A 22,302-nucleotide genomic window follows, 5' to 3' on the forward strand; every position below is an offset into this window, starting at 1 on the left:
ATGAAAAATTTTTTTTTTTTTTTTTTTTTATTCAAGACATGAAAGAAGTCCTCCCCAGAGGTGTTGGAATAAAGAATTTGTGACTTTTTTAATTTACCTGTGCAAAATTTGGTAATAAAGCCCCATGGATTACTGGAGGCAGTGGTGCAAAACTGCCTCTAGTAATCCTCCATCATTACAAAACCGAAATAAAAAATGCAAAACAGGTGTCCACCTGTTTTGCATTTTTTATTTCGGTTTTGTAATGATGGAGATGATCAAGGTACTGTTGCTTGTAATTAGACCACTGGGGTTCGGAGTGGCATTTTTGGAGGTCTTCTTTAGGCGGATGTGTTCCCTTCATAAAATTGTCAGTGCAGGTGTCCATCACGAGACAGGCTTGCATTTATTGGTATACTTTGGTATAAACTTTTTGCAGGCAGTTTCTATGATGTTAATATTGTGCTCAATGCGACTGCAGGCTATGTTAGGGTCATCATGATCGCAATCAGAAATGTTATAGTCAAGGAAAGAATGTAGATCAGTCCAATTGGCAAGATTTAAATTATATTTAGAACAAGGATGATTGTTGAGAGGGGAGGTGGTATCAATTTCGAAAGAGATGATAGCATGGTCGTCTGTTGAGTCATCCAATACTTTCCAGTTGGTGATTGAAGGATAACAACTAGCAGAACAGGCTGTTACATCAATCCGGCTGTGACCCTGGCTTGATGTGAAGGTAGGTGGGGAATGAGGATTATTGAGGATGTGCAGACCGTTACGGGCAAAAAAATCTTCGAGTAGGCGGCCACGGCGGTCCAAGCGTTCACCTCTCCAGGCAGGGGAGTGAGCATTAGTATCTCCAGCGACTATAAAGTAAACATCATTAAAAGTATTCATGATGCACTGGATATTGTTGAGGGGAATGTCAATATCTAGGTCCTTTGGAGAATAGTAATTAATAACAATATATCTGTGATTATTGATGACGATTTCTGTACAACAGATGTATTGAGTACTTAAGATCCCATGATGGAGGAGAGAGAGATTATAATTGGCAACAATGGACACAGCCCAGGGGTAGTCGGTGGTGTCCCTGAGCGGTGTACAGTTGGTAGGGAGACAAGCCGGTTTATTTTTTATACAATATGGCTCCTGTAAAGTAATGAAGTCGTAGTTGTGCATGATACTATTGAGTATGGAAGTCGCGGCTATGCTTCTTCCAGCGTTATACTGTAGAAAACTAATTTTGTTATGATTTTGTCTGGCCATAATCAGTTTGTTGTATTATGTTGGACTTTATTTTTTGGAAAATGTGGCAGGAGCCATCTCGAGCGTTGTGTTCATGGTTGCCGACCTTCTCATGCTTGCAATTTATGCAGATGGGTTTTCTGTCTTTGTTTTCACACTCCCTAAAGGTGTGATCGCCAGCACAATGGCTGCAAGTTGCAGTGGATTGGCTACAGTTTCTAGTAGAATGGCCATATCTGCAGTAGTGGAAACACTGCAGGACGGGACAGAAGTCTGCAACCCTGCAGCGAGACCATTCCAAGCTGACTTTTCCGAGCATTAATAGTTGTTTTCGAATTTGAGGTGTTACCTCAATTATCCAATTTGTGAAGGTATTTCCTTTTTTCCCATGGTGAATTTTACTTTGAAAACCTCTCTAAAATGTTCTTCTGTGGAAATTCCGGCTACAGTATCATTTTGATTAAAGATGAGCTGCGCAAGCTCAACACTGGTGATTTGAACAGGCACAGAATAGAGTATGATGTTTGGTAGTTGTTTCCTTGGTTGTTTTATTAATATTTCAGGAATTTTTTCCTCTATATGTTTTTGTAATTTAAGAGCATCTGCTGCCTTCTTCAGTTCAACGGCCAGGCCACCGTTACCAATGTTTCTGATCCTCTCTATACCTATATTTAATTGTGACGGTTTAATCTTTTCATAAATAAGTTTTCTTAGGTTGTTGCAACTTTTGTCATTGTTATTTTGGTACAGAAGTAAAACTTCAATGCTTAATGTAGGAGTTTTCGGGGTTTTTATATTATTAATCTGATTTATGGTCTTCCCTGATTGGAGGATAGCACTGTACATCAGTGGTTTTTCAGTGGGAGTGGAGTTAAAGTCTGTAATTACTCGTAATTGGTTTATTTCTCCAGAAATCTCCTTTAGTTGTCCTGTAGGGCTTTTTTGATTAAGCTTTTCAGAGATGTCTTCCACGTTCTTGTGGATCTTCTCGTTGCATTCAGTTAGGCCATCAATCTTGGTGATGATCTCTGCAAGTTTTTTACTGAGATCAGTAGAGTGGTAATCAGGTGTTAGTTTATTTGGTATTTAGAGTGGTAATCAGGTGGGCAATGTTGGGGTCATGCCAGTAAGTTACGACTCGTTATGATTGGGGAACAGAGGTCCCTTACATATGGGAGTTCCCAGGGATGGAGGGACACACATGTCGTTGGTTATCTCTATTTCCGTGGGTTGCATACCAGGAGCATTCCCTTCCAGAGGAGAGGATGCACGGGCTGGGTCTTCTATTGTAGGAGCAGTAGAGGTGAGATGTTTCACCGGTGGGCTGTGTTCGTTAATGGTGGATTCAGCAAAGTCTATAATCTTCTGGATCTGATTGGAGATGTATCGCACATGCTCTGCCGTGCCGAGATGTTTGTTGCGATTGTCCGCGCAGTAACCTTTAATGTCGTCGGCGATTTTATGTGCATTGTCCAAAAACGTCGATAGCATGTTAGGGTCCATGGTTCACAATAATGCACGCAGAAGTAATCACAAAATTCGTTAGTGATGCAGAGAGAATTATAACTACAAAATGAAATAACACGCGATCGCCAGCAAATAGTAGCTCGGCAACAACCGGCAAATTAAGAAACCGAATTAGGATCAGGTAGAAGAGTACGAAAAGACGCAATGTAGAACGAATTCAATAATACCAAGAAAAACTACAAATTTACACGCTACCGACGATATACGGCTCGTTCAAAGCGACCCAAAAGGAGCGCTCCAAGGAACGAGACAAGCGACTGAATTAGGGTCGGTTAGGGGAGAGCACACGACCACGTGGCGAGGACAATGATCGCTGACCCTTCGTTAAAATTTGTCACGATTACTCGCGAGAGAAAGAAAAAAAACCAGAAGCCAAAAAATTAAAACAATAACAAGGGCAACGTTATCTAATAGCACGCCAAAATCATCGCCAATGGCCAAATAGAACAGCCAAAAAAAAAACGGCCAAAAGTTGGCCAGTGACGGTCGCGGTTATTAAGTAACTAATAGGCAAAAGTTGACAATTAAGGTATCAAACACACCGGAATTAAGAGGCGAGAACAGCGGAATAAACATCAGAAACCGATGACACAAAATTCCCGCGAAAAAGCCGTCCGTTATACGGCCACGTGGTCGCGGCCGAGAAACTGCCTTAACTTTCGAAGAAATAATCGGAGAAGAAAACGTTAAACGGCGTTCAAAAGAGTTCGTTTTAAGCTTTAAAATGATATATAAAACACTCACCAACGTTGAGTTAATCCGGAAAAGACGCAATCCGAATATGGAGCACAAACACGCATGTCTAAACACGGTCGCGGTCAACATGAACTCCAGTGTCACTATACACACACAAATCTTTTTATTTCGTAACATAGATTACATTGCAGATTCCGCAGTAGCATAATCTGCTTACAATTATTTATAAAAAATATATAAATGTAGTAATAACTATACAATAGTCGGACAGTTAGTCGTATTTTACAATTATTGACATAAGTATACATATACAAATATACTGTTTATGTTGAGCAAAGAAAAATAAAATAAAATAAAATAAAGTAGACAACCGACAGTTATAATGGTTTACATAGTATTACCAGGGCAAACAAACAAAAAAAAAAGTTAATAGAAACAAAAATAATGCTGGTGGTTATGTACTGACACTATACTATTTTGTCTATGAAAAGCAAAGAATTATCCAATTATAAACGGCTGTATTTTCACAAAGAGACATAGACATATGCTCAAATGCCACACAATGAAAGACAAATTCACCAAATTTTGAGTTGTTATGTCATCTGCCATTGTAGTTCAGCTCACAGCCATCAGCAATGTCCTTCACACAAGTTCAAAATGGCATTTAAACAGCCTGGGAAAGCATTTTGTATGCTTAAATTTGCTTGTTGTAAGTCTGTAGTGATAATGCAGAGTGGTTTGTGCCAATTGTCGGAAGGTTCCACCCATGTACTGTACAATAGTATAATGAAGTGGTACAAAATTTCAAGAGGAGGATTCTTTGTGATAGTAAGCATTCTAGATGTCCTGGCATGTCAGAAGAGAAGGTGGAACAAGTGAGGGAAGCTTTTTAATGCCATCCCAAGAAGTCCATGAGAAGGATAAGCCAGGGTTCAACATTCCACACACAATAGTATGGAAAATTGCACTCCTGCAAGTACTTAACCTACAATGATAAAGTCCATGTTGCATTCTGCACTGAAATTCAACAATGCATGGAAGATGAGATTTTCAGCTGCAAGTTAATCTTTAGTGATGAGGCAACCTTTCACCTTTCAGGACAAGTAAACTGCCACATCTGCAATTGGAGATCAGAAAACCCTTGTGCTACAGTTGAACATGTTTGATACTCACCAAAAAATCAGTGTTTTGCATCTTGTCCCACAGAAGATTTATGGTCCCTTTTTCTTCATTGAGAGAATAGTTACTGGAATGTCATTTTTGGACATGTTACAATTATGACTCATGCCACAACTGATGACTGAAGGCAGGGACTTTATCTTACAGATAGATGGTGACTTATCACATTTCAATGATCTGAATGAGAAATTTCCATATTGTTGGAATGACTATGTCTCAACACATGACCAGGCACTCATTTTCACTACCAGGTCACCAGATTTGATCTCAGAATTTCTTGTGGGATTATATAAAGGAAAGTGTGTTCATATCAGTCCTACCATAGGACCTCCAGGATCTCAACACCACATCACAGCAGCCATTGCCACAGTCACCCTGATATGCTGGATTGGGTATAGAGCAAAATAGACTATAGGTTAGATGTGTGCAATGTAATTAAAGGTGGACATATTGAACGTTTGTAAGATGTAAAAACATAATTTGGAGTGTACAGTACATCTTTCATTTTGTGGACATTTGTGTGTGTCTGTTTCCTTGTGAAAATACTGCTGTTAGTAATGTTTCATGGACTTTGTAAACACCCTGTATTACATGAAATTGCAAAGGAATGATTTTTATGAAAAAATCCACATAAAAATTGCACACAGAAAAACCCCACTGTCACATTTTTGCACAAGAAAAATGGGCACATGGGAAAATTGTTCACTTTGAAAAATTCCCATCTCATATGGAAAATTACTCGCACCAATGTATGTGCTATTTTGAATACCATAGATATTTATATTTGTAGATAACCATTCATCATCACCCATTTGTGAGAATGAATAGGTATTACCTATATTTTAAATTATTATTGTTATCTTATGATTAAAATATCTCATATTCATATGCAACAATTTGCATTATAATTTTGTTGAGTATAATTAAATAATAATTTTGCTACATTATATTTATTGCTGTACAAAAGTGACCTGTGTATAAAGAGGGCTTTAATGTTCTTGAGTGTAAATGTTTATAAGGAAAAATACAGGAAAAAAGTGAACAGTTTTTATCAACAAACTTTATTAAGCAGGAAAAATGAAAATAATAATAATATAAACATTATCATGCATATTTAAATGTTTACAGTATAAGGTAGAATAGATATATTATGTATACGTTTAAGTCTTGACTACTAATGGCTTTTTGTTTGCGAAAATAGAAAATAACTATGTACAGTAGCTTTAGTTACTAATGGTCTGTTAATGGCATTTTCGGTGTTTTAATTAAATGTTTATACGAAAGCACGACATTTAATAAGAGTATTTAAATGGCTTGGTCAGTTTATAGTTTTAACAATCTGGAACGAATTACTAAAATGTTATTTTTGCTTCCTCTCATCACCGAATTTCTAATTCGTAAGTTCGTCTTTTCGATTATTATTATTATTGAATTTTATAATCTTTTGCAACATATTTGATGTTATTTATATCAATTCAAATTTCTTTTAAAATATTGTACTTGTTAAATTGTTGCAATTCAAACTAGACAGAAATAGTTTTAATAAAAATTGTTATTTATTGTGTTTCGTTTTCCTTGTGTAGGATGCAATAGTTTGCAGCTCGTAATGGATGGATTATCAAAGGATGATGGAGAGGCACAATGCTCAATGGAAGGGAAAATTTTGGCTACATTTGCTGTTGTAGAAGCAGAATCGTCAAATTTAAATCCGGAGAAACCAGAAATAGATTATTGGGCTGGATTCATAATAGACCAAGATGGAAGTTTAGTCTTTGAAGATGATAGTCAAAAGACTATACCAGAACCTAAGAGTAATGCAATGGCAGAATTTCCACATAATAAACAATTGGCTAAGGTGAAAGATTCTTTTGGTTATCTCGATACAAATAAAAAGATTCAAGCCACAACAGATATCGCTGTGAAAAAATATTTCCTTTGTGTGACAGAAGCAGATGCATTCTCTAATCCAAGTAATTTCACATTTAAAAATTAATTAGTTATTAATATTTAATGATAATTTATTCTTATCGCTTTATGCTATAATTTATTTATTAAATTGTGTGATGTTATTATATATTAAATTTTTCTTAAACTTCATAAAAGTTATTAAATTATCATGTAACGTACAATTATTTCTGATGTAATATACAATCTAATATACGTANATTATTAATACACTTAAACAAGACAAAATAGTTTAAATATCTTAAGTCAATTTCATAACTCAATTTTCCTTTACTTTTATTTTGACAAATATGTATGTTGCGTACACTAAGTAATCATGACAAAGGACTATCTAACTATAATAATAAAAAGAACAGGTATTTAAAATAAAAATTTTATCTGTAATGAGAAAGGGACTATACTAAAAGCAGTGACAAACGAACTATAAGAAGAAACAACTGATAACAAATGCCACAATTGCCATCTTGCACACAAAAATAGATGCACAGAACATTCAATTTATTATAGTTTCCTTTAAAAATATATAATTCATTTATGCCAATAAAAGTTATAGCATGAAATAAAACTAATATTATGAATATGAGAATTTTTCTATGTGCATATTTTTCTGTACAGGCATTTTTTGATGTGAGCTATATGACAATGGAGTTTTTTGTGTGGGCTTTTTTCTGGTTATCCAAAGGAATATATAAAATATGATGGTAAGAGTGTTGGAACAAATGATGATTGTTTTCATTTGAATCTTGATTTTTATATTGATTATTAGCTAATAAAGAATATGATAAATTTTTATATAAGATATTTCTCTATTTCCTTTATTTATTGAAATTATTTCATAATATTCTTTATTAACCCGGCGTGAGTGAGGTCGGGTATGTAATACCCGAGAAGATTTTAAATTTAGATTATTTAATGTTATTGTTGCCATGCAAATCCCATTGTCACAGTAGCGGGAGGTAAGGGAGTGGGGGGCGAGGCGCAGTGTTGAGTTTAGTGTTCCGCCGGTGTCAGCGGGAGATACACAGGAGCAAAGGTGGCTGGGATACGTCACACCCGACCTCATAGTCTGTGTTACATTTTTGAGTTGACAGTAAGTTTATGAGTTATAGTTATTTATAGTATTTTTAGATTTATTTCTAGATTTCTCAAATGATAGTCTTTTTATTAGACAAAAAAACACATCTTCCAAGGGAAACTCGAAAAGTGATTACTGATCAACTGGGAGAACCTTCATTATCTGTTTCCAAAAAAATTGCTAATAAATATGTCAGGTGCGGTGAGTGTACTAAAAAACAGATAGGAAAACAAAACATTGCTGTTCAAAGTGTGAGAAGCCAAAATGTATGAAACATGTGATTTTTATGTGTGGAGATTGTGCTGATTTGTAGGTGTAATGTTGGTGCTGTGCATTGATCTCATAAGAACTTTTAGTTTTTTTTCTATTTTTATAATTGAAAGATACTATAGTTATGTTGATTAACCAAAGAAGTTGTAATTTTGTTAGAATTTTATACGAAAAAATGTTAAACTATCAAAACTTGTACTTTTTCAAAGAAAATATAGACACTTTGTTATTTCAATTAAAAAAAATGATTTTCAANAGTTTATGGAACAGCTTCTACAGGTAAGAATTATAAATTTAAAGAATATTAATATGTAAATTTTCGACTATAAATTCGACTATCTTCTATTATCAGGACTTATTATACTGGTTTTACAGATAATATTACAAAGATTAACAGAAAACAATTTTTATTTTATTTCGTATACCAGGTATACGAAATAAAATAAAAATTGTTTTCTGTTAATCTTTGTAATATTATCTGTAAAACCAGTATAATAAGTCCTGATAATATAAGATACGAATTTATAGTCAAAAATTTACATATTAATAAGATACTATTCTTATTATCCCAAGTGAAAAAATACTTTATACACAATTATAGTATAAAAAATTTGGCATTGAAGTTTCGGGTATCTCCTACCCACCTCGTAGCTGGTGTAACAATTTCTCACCTCATTCATGCTGGGTTAATTGTTTTAATAAAGAATTATTATGTAAAGTATTGAAGACAGAATTGCATCAAGAAATATTTTAACTACTAAGTGCACAACTGGAATAGCTATCACAAACCTTTTTTTCTTTATTAAATTACTAGAATTGTTCCAATTCACTTTTTTCAATTAGAATATTTTCAGTAATTTATAGTATTGCAATTTATAGATATATTTTGGAATAAACACATTTATTTCATATTTGCAATTTATTTTATGTAAAACATTATAATAATTCAAATGTATTTGATGAATTTAGATGATATAATTAATATAAATATAGTAATGGTCAAATGCAGAATTTTTATTTTTGCAGGTCATTATTAGTAGCAGCTACAGAAAGAAAAAGTATATTAATATTTGACCCTCTTAATCACAAATTAGTGAATTATGTGAATGAAGCACATAATGATTGTGTTAATTATGCCAGGTAACTTTTTGTATGTTTTGATTTTAAGATATTAAAGTTTAAGATGATTTTACAAATTAAATTCATTACATGTTATTTGTAATATTAAGTTGTTAATTAATAACACATCACTCAATAAGTCTCTGGTCTGACACATATATTACAACACTGTTGACAGACCCATATGGTTTCTGGATAGTACCAACCTTCAAACAAAACATGTCAAAATTTCATGACATTCTGATAATTAATCTACAGATTACAGTGGTTTTAGTGACCCCAGTTTTGTAATTTTCAAAACAATGGATAAAAAAGAATTTCATGTGTTGATTAAACATTGTTTTTTCATGGGGGAAAATACTGTTGAAGCCAAACAGTGGCTTGATAAACATTATGGAGACACTGCACCAGGGAAATCAACTATTATTGACTCGTATGCTGAATTTAAATGTGGTCGTACAAACACCGATGATGCTGAATGTTCTGGTCGCCCAAAATTGGCAGTTGTTCTGGAAAACATAAAAAAAGTCCACAAAATAGTTTTGAAAGACCATAAAGTGAACTTGTGTGAGATAGCTGATACCTTAAATATATCAGAAAGTAGTGTGTTTACAATTTTACACGAAAGAGGGTGCCACGTTTGCTCACACAGGACCAAAAATAACAATGTGTCGATGATTCAGAGTGCTGTTTGGAGCTGTTCAAGTGAGATAAAAATGATTTCTTGCGTCAGTATGTGATGTGACAATGGATGAAACATGGATCCATTACTACACACTTGAATCAAAAAGATTGTCAGCTGAGTGGACAGCAGCTGGTGAATATCGTCCACAGCAACCAAAAACTCAAAAATCAACTGGCAAGGTTATGGCATCTGTATTTTGGGACACGCATGGTATTTTGTTCATCGACTATCTTGAGAAAGGTAAAACTATCAATAGTGAATATTATTACATGGCACTATTGGATCGATTGAGTGTATAAATCAAGAAAAAATGCCCTCACATGCAAAAGAAAAAAGTGCTCTTCCACCAAGACAATGCCCCGTGTCACAAGTCAATGAAAATGATGGTTAAATTGAATGAATTACACTTCAAATTGCTTCCTTGCCCACTGTACTCTCCAGATCTAGCCCCCAGCGACTACTGGCTTTTTGCAGACATCAAAAAGATGCTCCAGAGAAAGAAATTTGGCTCAAATGAAGAAGTGATTGTTGAAACTGAGGCCTATTTTGAGAGCAAAGATAAATCGTTGTACAAAAAAGGCATTGAAAAGTTAAAGGAGCATTGGAATGAATGTATCACTCTTGAAGGAAAGTTTATGAATAAAGTTGAATTTCTAAAAAAAAATTGCTTTTCTTAGTTAGACCAGAGACTTATTGAGTGATGTGTTAATTAAACAAGTTAAACTTTATTTTATGTTGCTAATTAATTAATTATTGACAAATCAGCTAATTGGTGAGAATATATATACAATAGAGTGTCGTTTATCCGAATCAATTGGGGATTGGGATTGTTCGGCTAACTTATTTTTCGAATAACCAATTACATATGAAAAAATATATTAACCTATCCCATATTGAAATTTTTCTCTGTTGTGTATCATTTCGCATTGAATTTTTATCAATGTTAAGCCTAAATGTAAATTTTTTAAAATAATAATTGTGGCTATTGTATTGTTAAAAATTATTTCTTTATTTTGTGCAAACAAAATAAATATATTGAAATATATAAAAACAAAAAAAATTATATTTTTGAGGTTAATCTAGTATCAAAAATGTTCAATTCAGCACGACACAGTTCGACTGGAACGCTTTCAGTTAACCGACGTTTCAGTTGATCAGCTTTCGGATAAATGACACTCTACTGTATATATTCTCACCAATTGCAACTTACTTTTTGACTCTGATGGCAACACTGGAAATATTTTGGCTGTAAGGTATAACTGATTTGTCAATGTTGCTGCAGAGGTTAGTCTGTTTTCAAGCATGAAAGATATTGTGTTATTTAGATGTAGTGTCCAAATTGGAAGCTCATGCAGTAAGTCATTTCTTATGGACACAAAGGTGTAATTGCACTGAAATTCAATGCCAGTTGATGAAAGTGTACAGTGAGAAATTACTTTCTTTTAATGCCGAAAGGGACTATGATTAATATGGCCATACATTGTGAAACTCTGAAGAGGCTGAGAAAGGTGATTAAACATTGCCAGTCAAGAAAAAAATTCAAATGGACTGTAAGGGAACATCCTACAGTCCAGACCTTGAGCCTTGTGATTTCCATGTGTCTCCAAGATAAAGGATCTTTCCAATTATTGATACGAGTCCAATAAAGATGTCACAAATGTGATACAAGAATGGTTATTGCATTCTGGACAGGAATATTTTCAAGAAGGACTAGAAAAACTCATTTCATGCTGTAATAAATGTTTAAATAAACTTGTACTTGGATTGTACATTTTCACAAATAAAAATCATTGACTCATATATTTCATACTTGTATTTTTGGTATGAGTGCAACTTGCTTTTCGACTCATCCTTGTATTAAAAAATTTCAAGTTGATTTATAAAATTTAAAATTTTTTTCGTTTAATTTTCCACTGGCAAGAATATAAAAAAATGGCTGCTGCTGGAGGATATTCTATATATTTTTTCATACAAAAAAAAAACAAAAAAGAAAATACAAATGGATGGAACTTTAAGCTATGCAAGAAATATATGGTCCTGTACTGACACATATGAATGTGAAGGAGCCAGCACTGGTTGACTAGCTCTACCATCACCTTTCAAAATTTTCTGAGTTGCTACCAGCTCACACATTCCTGCAAAAAAGAGGAAACATTGACATTTAAAATATATATAGTTGAACCTCCTGTAATGACCAGTTTTTCAGGAACTTTTTGGTTTTTTGGAACAAAAAATGCATATGAAATAACCTCTGAACAACAACCATTTTTTATATATTTGTCAGTGAAAAATTAAAATTTTAAAATTTTATAAATTATTACTTTTTTAAACTGATACTATTACTTTTAATAGTTATCAATATTTATATTCTATAATAGTCTGTAAATGTGATATTTGTTAGTATCAAAAATAAATAAAATTAAATTGTTAATGCTTTTTTCCCAGGTTTTTAGATTCAAGGATGTTTGCTACGTGTTCAGATGATACCACTGTTGCTCTTTGGGATATTCGTTACTTGAAACATAAGATACGCACATTAAAAGGACATTCTAACTGGGTTAAAAATATAGAATTTGCTAGTAATGTTGGTCTTTTAGTAACATCAGGATTTGATGGCAGTATTTATACATGGGATATTAATAGGTAATAATAAGAGTAATTAAATATAAATAGAAAATTAATTACTTTAGTTTCATTGTGTAATTAGTGACACAAAAAAATACTAATATATTGAATATTTAATAAGTACATATTACTGTCAGGAATGAGATTGATTATTTCTTGATATTAATATCACTTTGAAAAATAATAAAAAGTTATTAAACTTTTCAGTTTTTAAACAATTATATAACACTTTTTTAACTTTCAGTTATTAAATTTTGAAATTAAACATGATTGACTTGTATTTATTTTTTAGTTTATTTTTATTTATCTCTATAATAATCTGACAAAATAAATTCCAGTCAATCATATAGTTTAATTCTGTTATTTGAACTTGGAATTTAGAATTTTACAGCATATGTCAGTAAAGTATCTCAAATGTATAATATGACAAATTATTTTTGGAGAGCAAAAGTCTTAATCATTCAGGCACATTTGAAATTATATATTTATATATTTATCTTCAAGACGCAACTGAAAATTGAATTCATTTAGTTGATACTTGAAGATAGATAGATGTGTAATCGGAAAGTGCTTGATTCATTTTTAGATATTTTAAAAAATTCTGTAACAAAGAATTTATATAATTTGATTATTATTTAATTACTAAATTAATTACTCTAAATTTGTTATTAAATTAGTGATCAAATTTCAAAGTTCATAATAAAGTTTTAAAAATTTTTCTGATTTCTTTTTAAGTTTGATATTGTATCAATAAAAAAATTTATCTATTTTATCCCTGAAAAATTTATTATTGCCCTATCATAATTTCTCTATGATAAAATTTACTACATAAAAATTAATTCATTAAATCTTTAAAATATTGTGATGTTAAAAGTTTTCCTAATGTTGATGAAAATTTGCACAGCTAAAACTGTTAATGTTAAATACTGTGGATGACATATTTGTAAATTCTTTCTTTAACACTATGTAATTCCATAACCGAATTTCAAAATTTCCAATAATAAACATTAATTTATAAATTAGTCTGTATCTACATGTATTTATTTAAGATAGCTAGAATGACAGTGACTTGTTCAGATGGCATCATGTAACTACATACATAGCAGATTGTAGTGTAATAACGAGAACTATAGATTAATAGGATTAATTATTTTTGAATTTTGTAAATTTAAAAATTTTATTTGTTCTGGCAATTTTTATCAAAAGAATTAATTATATTAAAAATTTTAATTAAAAAATTTAAAATGAACACTAATCAGATGCTAGTCTGCATTTCATTTTCTATCCACCAATCCTAGAGTGAAATACAGTTTGAAATTTTTTTACAAAAAATGCAAATCTATGAACTAGTGTTTCTCTAACAGGATTCCAGGATCACGGCTGTTTTTTAACCTGGGAAATCTGGCAAATTTCTTAAAAGTTCACTTTTTTCTTATTTTGTGTTAAGGTTGAGGAAATTTTGCAAATAGAAAGTATAATTAGCTGATAAACTGTCAGAATACATTTTTATTTAATTTTAAGCCTGCTTATTAGTTTTTTAAATTTTTCTTGCTACGGCATGCCAGAGATTGCCAATAACCAATATGTTGATTATTTGTGGCATAACTCTGAAAATTCTTTGACAAAATAATGTCAAATATTAACTGAAACTGTTGATAAATGTGTATTCATATTCTATACTTAAAAACTAAAAGGAAAGTCTCAATAAACATAATTTATAAAACCCATAGGAAAGGAGTTAGACCCTATTTTATTATTATTTTTTACTTCCTAACATCAGAGGTGATGTTCAAGATGGTTGCCATTCTCAACCATAACACTGCTGAGACTCCATAATATTGAATGCCTTACTCTAAATTTTCAGGCTGATTTCTAATATCAAAAATGTCTTAATTTTTTATCATGCACAGTAGCTTTAGAAACTGCATTATACCAGGTTGTGCAAATTGGACAAGGATACAAATGAATACAAAGTATGCAAGTATAAAGTTTTTTTCATAAATCTGATTATTAAAGCCAAACAAACTGCTGAATTATTGGGCTATAAGCTTGATGCTGCTATTAAAGCAGCTGAAGTAGACAAATCAAGAATACTAGACAGCAAAAGAAGTACTGCAATGTATCTTGAAAATAAACTAGAAATCTTCCAAGCTACATGTGAAAAACACAAAACATCTGTCTTCTCTTAAATGCATTAAAGACTATTCCACCTGCATCAATTGAATCAAAAAGGGCATTCACAGTAACAGGATTTTTCATTATTAAAATAATAACCAGATTGAGTGATTGGAGTATCGACCATTTTTGCTTCTTAAAATCTTATTATAAAAATTTACAATAATATTTTGTATTATGTTTTATTTAAAAAATGAAAATTACCTTCTAAGTTAGAAGTTTCATCTAAGTTCATTTTTTTCTTTAAATTTTTAACTCAATTTAAAGGATTTTTTTTGNATTTTTGCATTATTAATTATTATAAAATATCGAAAAACTTAATTTTGAAGGTACAGAGGAGTTTTATTAAAAAATTGTATATGCTAATAACGAGTAAAAATCGTAATTAAGTCCGACACTATTCGAGATATGACACACGACTCCCCTTTATCTCCCCAGCACCTCTACCTTTAACCACCAAAATTTAATAGCATCAACCCCTAATACACAAACATCTGTGCAAAATTTTATAAATTTTAATTTTCGACAAAAGGCACGGCAGTTATTCAGTTTCAAAGTAAATAAGAAATATCGTTCCCCCAACACACACTTAACATCTAAAAGTAGAAAAAAAAATCCCTTTTTTTGCAATTCTCGACGTTTCAAGGTTCCCTGAGTCCAAAAATGTAAAAACCTTGGCGGTCATTTTTCTGATCATTTGTCCATACTTACTCTGTATTATACATAACAGAGCCGGGAAAGTAAAAATGTAATTCATGTCATAATATAAACTTATTTTATCGTAAATATAATTATAGGTATTTAAATTATTTCACTTATTATAAGCTTAGTATGTCGAAAAAATAAAATAGTTAAGCAAAATGAACAGAAAAAGATTATTTAATTACAGATTTTAATTAACAATTGATATTTAAAGTTATAATTATTGTACGAAAATTGTTACGGAATTTAAAGTAATATTGTACTGTACATTTCGAATGAATACACATTTTATCAATATCTTAATGAATTCAAGGGTGTTTTTTCTTTGTATTTAAGAAAATTGTTCTGAGTTATAAATAATTTCATATTTAAAAGCTGTGAAAATCCAGAAATTAATGTATGTTTAAAATAATAATAATAATAAATCGTTATACCCCATGTTTTGCTAAAAAATTCTTGCAATAATTTAAAAATTTAATGTGTTTTTAAACTTGTATATAATTGAAGTAAACTATGTTTACATTTTAATTAATTTTTTTAAGTTTCTCATGTTTAATTACAAACTACAGTACTGTACATAATTATAAAATGCACATATTTAGTAGTTTATTAGTTAATTTGCATTTTTATTAAATACTTGCACAAAATTGCTCTGGCTGAATATCAGCTTATATAATTAGATTATTATTTAATTTAAATTTCTTAATAAATTAAATATAAATATTACTATTTTTAAAATCTAAAATTCAAAAAGAAAATTATATAATTAAATAAATGTCTATGTTAAATTGCAATAGAAATTTTAATTATAAAATGAACATTGATTACAATAAATATCATGTCAGCGTTATATAACTGCATGCCAATTTCTGAATGAATTTATTATTTGAATCAGATCAGATTGTATAGTAATTTTAATCAATATTTTATAAATAACGACTGCTTCACAAAATATAAATAATAAAAAAATTTTTGTCATCAAAATCCAATGTCATAGCGCACCTCGTAAGCGAAAAAAGTATATGCCGGTACCTGTACTAGTTAGGATTAGAATGCAAGCTGACAAATAAAAAGAAAAAAATTGTATACTAGCTTAATCAGTTAATACTTTTACTGTACAATGAGATCTGAAAGTGTACAATAGTTCATGTGACTTAAACTTTCAATGAAGGTAAGAGCATGAGAATTAACAGATGTAGGCCTACAGAATATGAAAAATTCAACAGAAAATGACAAAAATTAGCAAGCTATCCGTGTGACCAGAGAACTATGACAAAGATTTTTACGAATTTAAAAAAAGCCAAGACAATGAAAATAAAAAAATTTTCTCTAACTTCTAATTCTAGATTACATCGGCCATTCTTCAGTATTTTATCACTGCTTGAAATAATCTACTAACAAGTAAGTTGTGACTAACGAATAGGCTTTATGAATATGACAAGTTTTACATTAATTTTTATTTGAAAAGAAAACAACAACAAGCTAAATAAATTTATTTTATACTAGCTCTACCCGGCCACGCGTTGCTATGGCTCAAAATGTATCTATTATAAATGTATAACACTCCTTGAGGGAGGAAATTTCGAAAAATCCCTTCTTAGCGTACATTCTCTTGACGTACCCTATTAAAACGCAATCAAAAACGCAAAAAACCGCATCTAAAATAGAATAATAGAAGACCAGTTCTTCACGGTAAGCCTTAATTTTGTTCTCTCACCCGCGGGGGAATTTCAACATTTAGCCTATATGATATAAAAACGCGTGTATTTCAATGCAACGTTTTGTCAAAATTTCAAAGCAATCGGTTAAGAACTTTCGAAGATTTAAGATTTTGAACAAACGAACATTTACATTTTTATTTACATATATAATCAACATACTGTACATTTATTTTTTTAGAATTTTAAAAATTCTGAAAAATTAATCTTCCTTTTCAAATATTATCTTTAAAACAGCTGGTTTGTTCCACGCATATTCCCATATTATTATAAACTTTACCGTTTTTACATTGGCAACCTGGTACACATCGCGGTCTCAAATACACGCATGGATAAATTCTTAGAATATTATTGCATGCTGGTGCTCCACAGCTTCCTAAACAATAAACGAATTCTTCGTCTTCATTGCAACGACCTAATAACGAAATTAAGATAGAAAATAACAACAAAATTAAATAATTTGCTAAAAATTTGTTTTATAAAAAAAATATAATTATATATATTATTTCTTTGAGCATTTGAATGAATCATTAATCAACAAATTAATGAAATAATAAAATAAGCAATAATTTTAAAACTCAATTAATATTATTTATGATGTTTTAATACGTGATAAAACAAAGTTGAAACAAGCAATAACATTTATTGTGTTATTGAAAATGAGTTATTGCCTAACGGTTTTACAGTAGAGCGTCGTTTATCCGAATCAATTGGGGACTGGGGTTGTTCGGATAACTCGTTTTTCGGATAATCGATTATGTACGAAAAAATATATTAACCTATCCCGTGTTGAAATTTTTCTCCGTTGCGTGTCGCTTCGCGTTGAATTTTCGTCGATGTTAAGCCTAACGTAAACTTTTAAAATAATAATCGTGGCTTTTATATCGGTAAAAATTATTTCTTTATTTTTTACAAACGAAATAAATATATCGAAAAATATAAAAACCAAAAAATATATACTTTAGAAGTTGATCTAGTATCAAAAATGTTCGATTCAGCATGACACACAGTCCTCAGAAAAACACCATACAAAAATGCCAGTGCTGCCGGCTAAAACACACACACCAACAAAAAAATATATTGGAGTAGCCTAAGATATAGCCAAAGATTGCAGCGCCACAGCACTAGCGAAAATTTAAATTTGCCGACTGAAATACTTTCGGATAACCGACTTTCGGATAAACGACGCTATACTGTAATTGATTTTATGCGAATAAAATTTGCATGTTTTCAGAGAGAAAATAAAATTATATTCATTTATATAATTTTGAAGAATTTATAGTTCAAGCAAATTTTTTTTTCTTTATCTTCCTGCGTAATACATAGGATCGACGTACAGGTTGAAACCAAGATCCTATTGTCTCACGTTAAATAGAAAATTCTTCACGGCAGTAGAACAAAATAGAAAGACAATCGACGTGCTGAATCCTTATGAAAATTCACGAGAATACAAAATTGCGATCCTCTTCACCTGAGATAACCGATCTTACTTAGTCTAGGTCGTCCGTAATGAGTCAATGCTATTTAGGTTATTATGAGCTATTCTTTGCGTTATGAAGTTAATCTAATCAAATTATACGAGAACGTTTTACTAAGAATAGTAAAATCTAACAACTGGAGAATATCATAAGGCTCGGTACAGTCAAGCTGCCAAGTAACGAGCGAACAAACGAATGACTTAACGAAGCAAACTGTAATATATTCGAATTACAACACTTTCTGTCTATCCGGATTCACATTTTATTAAAAATCTAAAGATATACGGGCCATACGGACAAAATATGAGTATAGTAATACCTCGAACTTACGCGATAGGTGGGACCGAGAGATAACCGCGTAAGTCGAATTCGCGTAAGTCGGAGTATAATTTCCCAAATTTTGTAAACTCCAAGTCGGATGTATGTAAGCTAATAAATGTTCTTGTTAATCTTATCTCGTCTTTTGATTCGTTCACGGTTACAAGAAATCATCACATAGAGTCTCTCAAGTCTCCGTAGATATAACAAACACAGAAATAAATAACACAAAATAAATTGTAGCTATGTGTCGATTCCGCGCGACACGTCCGAACATGTAAGCCGATAATTTTTTATTGTTTTTATATTTTTAAATATATTTATTTTGTTTGTACAAAATAAAAAAATAATTTTTAACAATACAATAGTCTTCGTTAGGCTTAACATCGATGAAAATTCAACGTGAAGCGACACGCAATGGAGAAAAATGTCAAGATGGGATAAATTAATATATTTTTTCATACATAATCGGTTATTCGAAACATCGATCTTCCGAACAACCTCAGTCCCCAATTGATTCGGATAATCAATGTTCTACTGTATTATTATTTTGGAGGTTGCAAGACATGTTAAATTACTTAAAAATGAAAAATAATGATATCATTCGATTTCAAGATTTATTTTATATCTTAAAAATAATTAATTATATCTTGGGATTTCCTAGGATCCCAGGAAACAGATCAGTTTTGAAATACTGGGACAAGCAAAGAAATGCAAAATCCTACTATGAACCTTATAAATGAAATTCCAGTATAAAATACAAACATTTATTTGCATTAAATTATACTGGAATTTCATTTATAGGTTCATAGGTTTGCATTTTTTATGACATACTTTATNATGCAAAATCCTACTATGAACCTTATAAATGAAATTCCAGTATAAAATACAAACATTTATTTGCATTAAATTATACTGGAATTTCATTTATAGGTTCATAGGTTTGCATTTTTTATGACATACTTTATTCCATTCTTGCAGTGTTTGAGAAATTTTTTTTTTAATTTGGAGCATCTTCAACAAATTCTACATCATCTCACAGATCATTAGTAATTTTGGAGTATTAAATCTTAATTTATACTTAAAATTTCTTGTTCTCTAACCTGCCCAATTGTTTTTCATGAGCATTATCATGCAGTTTTACTGACTGAAAATTGGCTAGTATTATATATTTATTAATATAAAGTAATAATTTCTATTGTATCTATCTATTTATTTATTTTATACCTTGAAATGTCATAAAAATTTTATTAAAAGTGTTTGTAGATGTAAGAGAAATAGTGCATGATTAATTATTGAAAATAAACATGCATACTTGATGAAATTATGGCAGGTAATATTTAAATTAATAAAAAAGTGAAGATGAGTTATAGTTAAATATTTTTGATATACATAAAAATAAATAAATAATTTAAAAGAGTGATTTTATTTATAGATATTCTGAAGAAGATACACAGTTTCAACGGGTGTTTCACACAAATGGATTGATGAGAATGAGACTTACTCCAGATAATTCTAAAATGGTTATATGTACTACTGGAGGTTATTTAATGGTCATCCATAATTTGGATCTAAATAATTTAGCTGAGGATCTCATGGGATTTAAGGTAATTAAGAATTATTGTTCATATTTGTAGCTTGGAGTGTCTTTAAATATTTATTATGTTGTAACTAGACAGTAAATTTTCAAATTGCATTGCTTTTGGTTACTTTTAAGAATTTGAGGATCTGGTTTTATTATTTAAAAATTATTTAAGAATTAAGATATTTTATTTTTCATAATAAAATTAATATTACAAAAATTTACATATTTGAACATTATTGCATAAAGTAGTACTTTTAATATTGTAACAAGGATGTACTTTGATTGAAAATTTCCTGAAAGATTGATAAGAATAAATGGATCAGTCAGTTGGCTGACTGGGTTGCCAACTGACAATTAAAAACAATGGAAAACATTTGGTTCTTGCATTAAAACTTTGTTTTTTTGCTTGTTTTCTGGTGATAGTGGTTTACTTTATAGTACATTCATTCAGTTTATCTTATATACATTAAGGATTAATGAATTATATTTACATTGTTTAATTTAAAATCAGATTTTTTAGTAATTAAATTATTTATAAATTATGCATGTTTGCTCAGTTAAACTATGTCTGCAAGCTATAAACTATGCAATTTGTTCATCTTTAGGCCAAATTTCATATATATAAAATCACTGTATATATTTTATACTTTAGTTTCTAAATTGTTGTGTGTGTGTACACACACACACAACACAATTCAGAAACTAAAATCACTGTGGCAAATTTTATATCATGTAAATGCTGAAAAATTTACTAGTGCTCTAAAAGATTATCAAATGATAAACTAAAGTTTGTCTTATAATTTAGTCTGTTTTTAATCAGGAGACAAAATTTAGTCAGCAAAAGAAAGTTTTATTTTTTTGATTTTTTTTTTGTTGTTGTTGGTTTTGTTGAATTTTGCTGTAAGATGCTTGTAAAAGGCCAACCTGGCCACAGTGTCTTTTGAGAAATAAATAAATAAAAAAAATAAAAAATATTTGCTATGCATTTTGGGATTAAAACATCTTTGAAATTTGTAGTGAATAGAAATTTCTTTTACCAACTGAACTTTGCTTCCTGATTAAAACAGACTAAATTATAAGACAAACTCAGATTTATTGTTTGATAGTCTTAATTAGAGCACCAGTTGATTTTTTGCATTTATGTAAATTTTATAGTTTAATTATCTAATTAATAACACTGTTATAGCCCATTTATAATTTGGTAGTTTAGATCTTTGATTATTTAAATAATAGTTAATATAAAATTTAATTTATGTATTTGGATAATTAGTTTTTGTAATTTTAAGAATTTATTCATTAGATTTTTTAATATGAACATAATTTTTTGTAGCCAAACATGTACAGATTAATGCAGATGGGAAATACACCTTTTCCAATTGGTTATTCATATAATCATTTATTTACTGCTCAGCGTAATCGAATTGAACTTATATCAGATTTTCCTGAAGGAAATGATGCTGAAATTATCTCTTCATTACAAGTTCATCCATATGGATGGTGTGTATTATCTCGTAACACAAGCAGTGATGAAAATACTGAGGTAGGAAATTTATAAGCTATTCAAAATGGAATGACTTGCTAATCATAGAGATGTATTGTAGGAAAAGGTTTTTCTAAAAAGTATTGAGTAGTTTATCTGATTACTGTTATACTACGTTCGCACACAATCCACGACTCACTTCAATCTCAATTTACCTACAATCTGGATTGTGACTGTCACTAGTCGAACGTCGTGCTGTTCGCACAGACAGTCCGCTCAAGAAGAACCTGGCTATTACACGCGATCATAAAACTGACGTAACTACACGGTAAGTCACAAACACCAACAAACAAAATGGAAGTTTTGGTTAGAAATAAATACTTTTTCTTGCCATACATCTAATAATAGACAGATGTCGTCGTCTCTCCAGATGTCTTTTTTATTTCTCTGTCGATAGCCCGACACGTGTTCCGCA

At 30.7% G+C, this 22,302-nt stretch overlaps 1 protein-coding gene across 7 annotated transcripts in view; it reads left to right on the forward strand.

The window, feature by feature from the left end:
- Nucleotides 1-22,302, forward strand: part of LOC111622834 (DDB1- and CUL4-associated factor 10-like) — a 54,282-nt gene that overhangs the window by 15,407 nt on the left and 16,573 nt on the right. For 6 of the 7 annotated variants that reach the window (XR_002756345.1, XR_002756346.1, XR_002756343.1 and 3 more), the window contains 4 exons: nucleotides 8,969-9,082; nucleotides 12,192-12,389; nucleotides 20,198-20,369; nucleotides 21,678-21,726. Coding sequence is in view for 1 of the 7 variants with exons in the window: in XM_023365257.1 (XP_023221025.1) it covers nucleotides 8,969-9,082; nucleotides 12,192-12,389; nucleotides 20,198-20,369; nucleotides 21,678-21,726 (533 nt within the window). In the remaining 6 variants the exon portion in view is untranslated. Of the gene's footprint in view, nucleotides 1-7,212; nucleotides 7,299-8,968; nucleotides 9,083-12,191; nucleotides 12,390-20,197; nucleotides 20,370-21,677; nucleotides 21,727-22,302 lie in introns of those variants that run through there. The other variant, XR_002756348.1, reaches the window with a different exon arrangement.

This window comes from Centruroides sculpturatus, unplaced genomic scaffold (genome assembly GCF_000671375.1).
Source record: "Centruroides sculpturatus isolate CEXI.00-Female unplaced genomic scaffold, Cexi_2.0 scaffold332, whole genome shotgun sequence".
NCBI classification, from domain to species: domain Eukaryota; kingdom Metazoa; phylum Arthropoda; class Arachnida; order Scorpiones; family Buthidae; genus Centruroides; species Centruroides sculpturatus.